The 9498-nt window shown below is 42.2% G+C and overlaps 1 protein-coding gene across 1 annotated transcript; it reads right to left on the minus strand.

Moving 5' to 3' along the window:
• Positions 1-1423: 1423 nt before the first annotated feature.
• On the minus strand, positions 1424-2140 carry LOC149144835 (uncharacterized). The gene has a single exon (XM_089452282.1). It carries the CDS (start codon positions 2138-2140, stop codon positions 1424-1426), a length of 717 nt encoding a protein of 238 aa, XP_089308408.1.
• Between the last annotated feature and the right edge of the window lie 7358 nt (positions 2141-9498).

Below are 9498 nucleotides of genomic sequence, written 5' to 3' on the forward strand. Positions count from 1 at the left end.
CGAAAGTAGGGAGATCTTTTAGACCCCATCCACCCCATTTCTTTGGAGTAGCGATCTTCTTCCATCCAACCCAAGCAAATATGCGCTTTTCCTTATTCCCATTCCACAGGTATCTATTGCAAGTTTGTTGTAGCCTGGTCAAGATGCTACGCGGGATCCAGGCTAATGCCATTCAAAAGACCGGGGTAGCTTCCAGGACAACTTTTACCAGAACGAGTCTGCCTGCTCTTGAGAGATATAGATGGCTCCAGATATTGAGGCGCTTCTCCAATTTTGCGACTAGCCAGACCCAATCCGCAATCTTTGAGCTGATAGGCTTGATCCAGAACCCCAAATATTTAAGGCCGAGGTCTAAGGGATGGATGCTGTAAGGAAACAGTTGTTGGGCCAGGAGGGATTCATGGATAGAAGTTCTGGAGAGAATAATGGAGGATTTTGAATGGTTGGCAAGCATCCCCGTGGCGGATGAGAAAAGAGTGATAATGTTCGAGAAAGAACGGGAGTCTCGAATACTGCCATCAAGGAAGATCATGACGTCATCCACAAAAAGAAGGTGGGTGAGGAAGCAGTCGTCTATTATTTTGAGTCCACTAAAATTCCCATTTCTCTTAGCAGAGTTTATTAGGCGGCTCAGTCCATCCATGACAATTAGGAAAAGAAGGGGAGACAGAGGACAACCCTGTCTAAGACCACGTTCAGAATGAAAAAACTGGGATGCAGATCCATTAATCAGAACACTGAAGGTGGGAGTGGTGATGCAAGCCATAATCCAAGTGATGAAATTATGAGGGAACCCCAGGTGGATGAGAAGCATCTTGAGATAGAGCCAACTTACCCGGTCAAATGTCTTGGCTAAATCAATCTTTAAGATGATGGCTTTGTGATGCTTGGTCCAGATAGTGTGAAAGGCTTCTTGTGCAGCACCAATGGATTCATGAATCTGACGTTGTTCCAGGAAAGAAAATTGTTGAGGAGCGATATGACGGGATAGAATAGGACAGATGCGATTTGAAATGATTTTGGAAATGATCTTGTAGAGCACGTTGCAGAGGGAGATGGGGCGGTAATCATCAAGTGAGGAAGGAGTATCATATTTGGGGATCAGAGCTATGAAAGTTGAATTGATGGCATTGTACAGGGTCCCGAACACCCGACATTCCTCTACAACCCTTAGTAGATCATTACTGATCAGCTCATAGAAGGCAATGTAAAATTTGATGGTCCATCCGTCCGGCCCCGGGCTGCGATCCTTCTTGAACCATTTTATGGTGTTTTCAAGTTCCTCAGGAGTCACTGGATCAAAAAGGTTCTCAGCTTCTTCTTCATTTACAAACCTGGGGAAATGACCAACAATGTTGATGATATCTGCAATAGTAGAGCCCGGGGGTTGCTTGTAGAGGTTCCTGAAGTGGGATGATCCCAGCTATGAGAGCTTGGAGAAAGTGTCTACCACTCCACCCTCTGGCAGAGGGAGGTTCCATATAGTATTTTTAACCTTCCTGCCTTTAGCATAATTGTGAAAGAAGCGAGTATTGTCATCTCCGGACTTAAGCCATGTTGCTCTGCTGCGAAGTCGAATAGATTCTTCTCGCTCCCTTAATATTTTTTGCTTCTGATTTTCAAGTTCCACCAAGTGGGCTTTATCTACAGCTGTGGTAAAGCCCAGACCTCTTTCATCTGAAAGTGAGGATAATTCAGATTCTATGAGCATAAGAGCTGAGTTCTCCTTTTGGTGTTTTTCTCTGGCCCATTCGATAGTGTGATGCTTGAGCTGCGATAGGTTCATGCAGAAGCCTTTTGCCAGAGTGTCTGTTCTATCAATCGGATTGTGGATCCAGAAGTCCTTAACGAGCTTGATGTAGGAGGGATCCTGTAACCAGCCATGGTTGAACTTGAAGGGGGCTTTTGGTTTTTTGTTTGGCCCCGTAATCTCCAGATAGATAGGATAGTGGTCAGATATTCCCCCGGAACCAACCCATTGTTTGTAGTGATGAAGCTGTTGAAATAGAGTGCCTTTCATAATGAATCTATCGAGTCTTCGCGCCAGGGCAGCTTCACCAATTCTTCTGTTCCTCCAGGTAGGGAAAGGTTTGTTCATGGGAAAATCGATCAGATCATGACGTTCCAGGAGGTCGGTCATAAACCCGGTGATCGAGTCAATTTGTGCCGTGGATCCCCAGGATTCGCTATAACCCAGGGAGAAATTTAGATCGCCCCCTAGGATGGAGTTCTCGGCTGAGAGGATAGATAAGCTCAAAAGGTGATTCTAGAAGGATTCTCTTTGATGGTAGGGTCCATATATGTTGATAACCCTGAGATTGATACCCAGATCAGCCGAGAAGAGGTCAAGTCCCAAGAATCCAGGTCCCCCCCATGAACCATGAGCCCTAATAGAAGCAGGGTTAAAACCAATCGCTAGGCCCCCCGATCTACCCGAGGAGTCCATCGCCGTGAAATGCCATCCCGGGGTGATGGAGGATAGAGAGGCAGATATGGAGTCCGCAAGGCCAAGGGTTTCCTGGAGGAGAATAATGTCAACAGGAGATGATTCAATCAGTCTTTTCAGGGCTAGTTTCTTGGAGGAACTAGCCAAGCCTCTGCAGTTGAAAGAGAGGAGCTTCATGGAGGAAGATTGCCAGGGGTATTCTTCGCTCTAAGTACCCCAACAATGGTGGATTGTCGCCCAGAAGCAACCTCAGCTTCCACTCTCCTGATAGCTTTTGTAAGGTCTGATTTTCTCCCTCGAGCAGACAAGGGGGTCAACCCGGATGATGTGATACCCAGACCGACAATTTTCATATGAGTTCCCAGGGTGTGAGTACGAGGACGCAGATTATAGGTGTGTTTACAGCCCCGGGATGATGAGGGAGAAGATGATGGCGACGGGAGCTTATGAGATGATGGAGAGGAAGGAGCAATAACCGGGGAGGAGGGCATAGTGCAGTATGCAACATACAATGAGGGAGAGAGTGAAGTGGGAGCAGTAGTGAAAATAGACAAAGGAGGGAAAAGTGATGTACCCGGAGTGGATGTAGCTGCTGAGGCTGCCCGAGATCTGGTGACCGGAGTAGATGCATGACATGGAGCAGCTCCCGGTGCCTGTAGTGGAGTGCTGAAGGGAATGCCCGAGACCGGAATGCGTTGAGCGGCCGGTGATATAGTCCTTGATGGAATGGTAGAAGGCACAAGTGCTTCATCGGTTCTCTTGTTGAGAGGGAAATCCTTGAATATATGACCCACCCTATGACAGCGGCGGCATCTGAAAGGTACCCCTTTGTAGTCTAGGATATGTACCCGAGTTAATATGCCCCAGTGTAATGTGATCTTTTCCTTCAGGCCTTCACGAGTGTCTAGGTGTACAAGGATGCGAGCAAGCGTTCTGTTCCTGGATTCCACGAAGGTACAATCATGGTCGAGGTATGTTCCCAGGGCATTCCCGATGCGAATGAAGACTTCTTCGCTCCGGTATTGGAGGGGGAGCCCAGGTAGACGAACCCATAATGGCCCTGCCCCAATCTATTCTCGTTCAGGGTCGAAGAGAGGGCTCCATCTTTTTAACAGCACCGGCGCCATCTCGATGTGCCAGTATCTAGCTAATACCAGGTCCGTGTAGTTTTCCTTAGCAAAGTGTAGGGCGAACCAGCCTCGGGGTAGAACTTGTACTTCAGGGAGTTCTTTCAGAACCCCTCCCCAAATCTCCTTCACCCAAAGGGTGAGCCGGGTCGCTGAATAAGCACGCCCTTGAACATGTCCAACGAGAATGGTATTCGCCATTTTGGCTGCCTCCCCAATAGCTGATGTCTCTCCAAACCGAATAGAAATGTCCCTGGATGTAGCTTTAACACACTTAGTTCTTTTCTTACCCGAACGCAGAGCTGAAGGGTGATCCACCAAGGGGTCCGGGGAGCATTCCAAGGGAGTCGCCTTTGATGAATTGACTCTGAATGCAGGGGTCTCAAAGCAACCCGAGGGTGAGTGGAGGAGAGCAGAGGGTCCGACCACCGACGAAAGAGGTAGTCCAACAGATGTTGAAGCCGGGTACGAGGAGGATGGAGGGTGTGAATCAAAGGGAGGCGACGGTGGGATGACAGTCGACAGGAAACGGAGGGTCCCCGGTGACAGAGGAGGGAGATCCAAGCCAGGGGGCTCGAGAGGGGAGGTTCCTTCAGGCAGGCAAGAGGGGGGGGGGCTAGGATAGTAACCACCGGGGAGGGATGCGGCGCAGAATGCGGTGAATGGCTAGAGCCAGCAGACAACAAAATGAAAGAAGGGCGATCAAAAATAACCTGTGAAGAAAGCGGGTCTTCTGAATAGTAAACCTCCTCCTTCGTTTCCATTACATCACCGACAGTATCTGGGGCCATTTTGAAAACGACAGATGAGGCCTGAAAAGTCGGGCCAGGTTACAGGCAGATCAGGTGGGCGGTTAGTCTTCGGGCGATAGAGGAAGGGTTTTCAGAAAGCCCTAACCGAAACCTTCACGGGCAGCTGCAGAGCGCGCCCCCTATCCATGAGGCAGCTTAGTGTTCTAAATCGTCAGCATCTCATTGTAAGCATATTGATGCTGCTCATATGTTTATGTAATAAATAATAATTATTATGCATAAATAAACATTATTAATAATAATTAATTAATTTAATATTCATAATAAATATTTATTTTATTTAATCACTAAAATAGAGCCTAAAGCAAAGGTTTGGAATTGTTAATTAAATCCAATATAATATAGTTTAATCCTAAGAAATGTAAAAAGGTAAAGGATAGAAAATTATACCTAGGATACCATACCTTGGGAAGCAGAACCAAAATAATTAATATGTTTGATTAGAGAAATCCAATTTCCACTAATGTCGTCTTCCTCATCTCTATTGAGATTGTGTGGATACTTCATAATTTCAAGCGCTTCTATGATTTTTATCTTTTGATGGTGTTCCTCTTTGGCGATATTCTTGGCACTTTCTAAACAAACATGATGCTTGGTCTTCGAGGAGTGCTCTGTGAGAGTTGAAGAGTGTGATCTTTCATTCTTAATATCGGCTCTGCGCTCTTTTAGTCTTTTCTACAATGAGCATCTCATCTCTCCAATATAAGTCTTACCACAAGAAAAATCAATCTTATAAACCCCTTTAAGTTGTTGTTGATAAATGCTATCCTTGAGAGACCTTATTCTTTGCCTAATCATTCCTGATGTTGTAAACTGAGTGAATATGTCCTTCTTCCCCAAATTCTTTGCAATATTATCTATAAATCCTTTAATGAATGGTATGAACACGTTACCACGATGATCTTGAGGGCCTTTAGAGAGGAACTTTCCTTAACAACGTTTCTTATAGCTTTCTTAATATCCTTATCTCTATATCCTATATTCTTAAATACAAAAGTTAAGTGTCAGATTCTCTCTTTAAATTAGTCGATAATTTGAAGCCTCAATTTTGGATAGCATTTCTCTTAGAAAGAAAATATACAGAGGAGCATATCCCCGTTATCAATGTCTATGCCCTTGTGTTATATGGGGAAAAGGTGGAATAATGGGATTTAGTGATCTCACTCAAGGAGATATCATGGCACAACAAAAGCATCATAGGTTGTGACTTAATACCATCCTCTTATCCATGGAGAAGATAGGGGGAAATCTTGTACATGAGCCATTCATACAGAGAATAAAATATTTAATAAGTAAATGAGATCTAGTGGACATACCTCCTAAAAGGGGATGATACTCGTGGACCAATCGAAGGAGCACATGGAGCCATATTGTAGCATGATTAGATTGCTTTCTAATGCACAATGGCTGGATTCCAAAAGGGATAGGTTGTTGCTCTTCAATCTTGGCACAAGGTGAGATAAACCATAGACCTATCTCATTGTTGCTTGATCATGTGGAAGACCTTGGTCCAACCCATTTTGATTTAAACCAGGATGGCTAAAGGAGGAAGGAGTCATACAAAATTTAAGAAAGCATGGAAAATTCAAGTGATTGGATCACCCACCTTTATGTAGAAATCAAATATGAGATCGGTGAAGCAAGCATTAAGGAAGTTGGAAAAATATAATTATCAACCCCCTGTGAAAAAGAGACTTTAACTAATTAAATAAATTTAAAGTCATCAAATTTTGATTGGAAGGAGAAAGGTGGAGGCCTGGCATCTGGATAAAGAGAAGGATCTAACAAGATAAATATATTCAACAAGTAGACAAGAAGAAGAATTATGGAGGTTGAAATCCTAGAGTTTATGGTTGTAATAAGGAGATCAAAACACTACATTTTTTCATAATAAATACAATTCTAGGGAGATGAAAAACCGATTAAAGAAGATAGCCACCGATGAAAGGCTAAAACTAACATACTTTGCATATATTGAGCAGAAAGGCTTTTTTCGCTTCTTGACCCTTTATAAAGAAAATAAGGGCACATATATGGAAAAATATTAGGAGTTTCTTCAATGTGTTCCCTTTGTTTTCTCATAATCATCCAATGAAAAACTAATCAAAGAAATAAAGGAATCAGAGGTTATGGATGCAATATGGTCTCTAACCTCAACAAGACACCTAGCCTAAATGGATTCTTTGTATTCTTTTAAAAAGCCTTATGGCTTATGATTAAAAAATATTTGTTGAGAATGTTAAATGGAACACAAAGGAAAGAAAAGATTGGGGGTAGCATAAACTCTTTCTTTCTTGCACTTATCCCCAAAGAGTTGAATCCTTTGAACTTCTCTAGATTTAGACATGTCTCCCTTTGTAATGCTTCCTAAAAAATTCTCACAAAAATTATAGTGACTAGATTGAAGATAACCTGAGATTATCTCAGAGAACCAAGGAGGCTTCGTTCAACAAAGAAAAATTATGGATAACATTATTCTTGTGCAGCAGGAAATCCATTCCAGTAAAGAAGCAGATCCAGGAATAGTCATCAAATTGGAAATGTTAAACACATTTTATTGTTGGATAAGGTTTTCATTGATGTCAATATGATGTCATGTCTAACATTGTTGAAGCTAGCCCTGTGTGTCATTGATGATGGAAATCAATAGAAGTCAACAAGTCCTTGCATGCATTTATAAAACTCTAGCATTATTGTAGAACTAACCTTCTGTTGTATTGTTCAACAACACCCCCATTTATTGATTTAATAGTTTATATTCTATTAATAAATGGGGACCCTTTATAAAATATCGTCCAAAAAAAAACTAGCACTTAAGCGCTTTCTTTTTACATTATTAGAAATAAATTGTTAAATAATATAAGATATCAAGTCAAATCCCTTTATAACTAAGCAATTCTTGCTTTATCGCATATCGTTGGATCATGTGTGTCAAAGGTTAATTAACAATCAGGATTCACGAATTGTGATGAAAGGGATAATCGTAATAAACTTAGGATATCATTGAACTTTCCATTTAAAAATAATACCTAAGGTATTTCTTGTTGAATAAAGTGCCTATCGCAATCACACATCGACATTCACGAAAAGCACAACTAACAAAGCCTTTTGGAATATGCGAATTGCGATATTGCGGCATAGCAAGGCAACACTTATCGCATCGCAACACTCTACTTAAAGGCCAATATTGTGAGCTATGAAAAGTTTGCAAAACGCGATATAACCCGGACCCGATGAAAGTATGCGATAAATATTATAAACTGTCCTAAAGGTCGGTACTTAGTAAAAGGTCACTTTACGCAATAAATATTCATTTAATAAAAATGCACTTTAAACGATAAAAGGTATGTCGCGCACCTCGCATCTCATGGAATTCTAAACAACTCCAAAAAACACACAATCGAAAATGCGATATTGCGATAATCTTATCACAATCGCATAATCAACATTTCACACTTTAAACTCGTCACCTTAAAGTTTTTCCTTTCCTGTTTCCGATGCGATGGCTTAAATGAGTAATAAAGGCCATGATAAAAGATCTTAGTGTGTACTTAATAATTTTTAATGGAATTTATGTTTAAAATGGCTCGACTTGATTTGATATCTTTCATCTACATTTTTGAATAAAATTTCCTTTCTTGTCACCTTTCGGAGTTAACTGTATCATTGAATTCTCACTATCATTTTCACTTTGTGTTTATCCGATAATTTCCATTGCTCCATTTCATGGAACCTCCGAAGAAAACAACGTTGGAAAAAATGGCAAAGAAGGAAAATCTTCTGCATCAGAGAAATTGGATATGTTACCACTTTTCTCTGATACCACCTGCAACAAAGACGGAGGAACCGCATCATGGGAAGCTATGTATAACCTACTATAAGTAGAGAAGCCCAGGCCATTAGTAACAAAGGCCACGACTGATGCCTAAGAATCATCTGACGCCTCCTATTTTGAAGAAACATGTTCATTTTTTCACCAAATAGCTACGAGACATAAGATATTACCATACACAGATATGGTAAAATGGTTAATTGATGATGTATGATGAAAACGAAGTCTGGTGATCTTCATTTTCAGAATTTTTACCTGCTCGATCCTGGGACCTGTGGGTTATGGGCCCATGAAGCCTTCCAGGGACTCCAACAGATCCTTCTGTATGCACTGGATCAGCGTCCAAATTGGAAACCAGAACTTCCGCAGGCTTCACAGCTTGAAAATTCCGCTTGTCTGCAATGTTAGTAACAGTAAGCGATGTATTTTGACCACTCTCCACGAAGCATTTTTCTGCTGTCTGTAGGGAAATCTCTACGTCACTTATACGCTGAGCAATCTCGACTTCCAAAACAACTGCCTCCTCTGCCAAAGCCATTACATTTGCAACATCTTCATGTGCTTGTGCCGCCTTCGTTTCTGCCATTATTGCATTTCCATTCAGAAACTCTGCCCTTGCTTGCTCCTCCAGCTTTGACTTCTAGATGTGTAGAAACTCTGCCTCACAATTTGCAAGCATAGCCTCGCATTTCCTCAACTCGTGCCAGGCTTCTACGGCCTTGTCTCTCGCAGCAATCGCTGCCTCGAAAATCGTCTGGGCCTTTTCCTCAAACATGGGGCTGTTTTGTCGCGCTTCTTCCAGGTCCTTGGAAGCATTTTTCAGCAACTCTCACATTGCCTCCAGAGAAGGGCCCTCGCCTTTACAATCAAACTTACTCCCTTCCAAATCCTCATCTGACACTTCAACATCTCTTCCAAAACCCTTGATATCAGAACCCGTTAAATTTAAGTCTGATGGCTTCACTGTGTTCGATGAGCCAACGCTTTCAGTCAACTCTATGCCGAAACCGTCTTGGGAAGAACTTTCGCCACTGCCTTCCCCAGATTTCTCTCTGGAACTTTCACAGCATTGGCCGACATCATAAAACGCCAACAATTCAAACAAAAATAAAATACAGAAACACAGAGAGCTAAATTCTCAAACACTCGTTCCGGTATAAATTCACAAAAACACATTTTCATTATTTACAACCCAGATTACAATTTTAAGGCATTTCAGCCTTAGCCCAGAATTTCCCAGGCAACTACATCTCGTCCTCTCTCTCACGCACAGGGTTTTCC

The sequence above is a fragment of the Pinus tabuliformis genome, chromosome X (assembly GCF_031772625.1).
Source record: "Pinus tabuliformis cultivar Carrire ecotype Pingquan chromosome X, CPIR1, whole genome shotgun sequence".
NCBI classification, from domain to species: Eukaryota; Viridiplantae; Streptophyta; class Pinopsida; order Pinales; family Pinaceae; genus Pinus; species Pinus tabuliformis.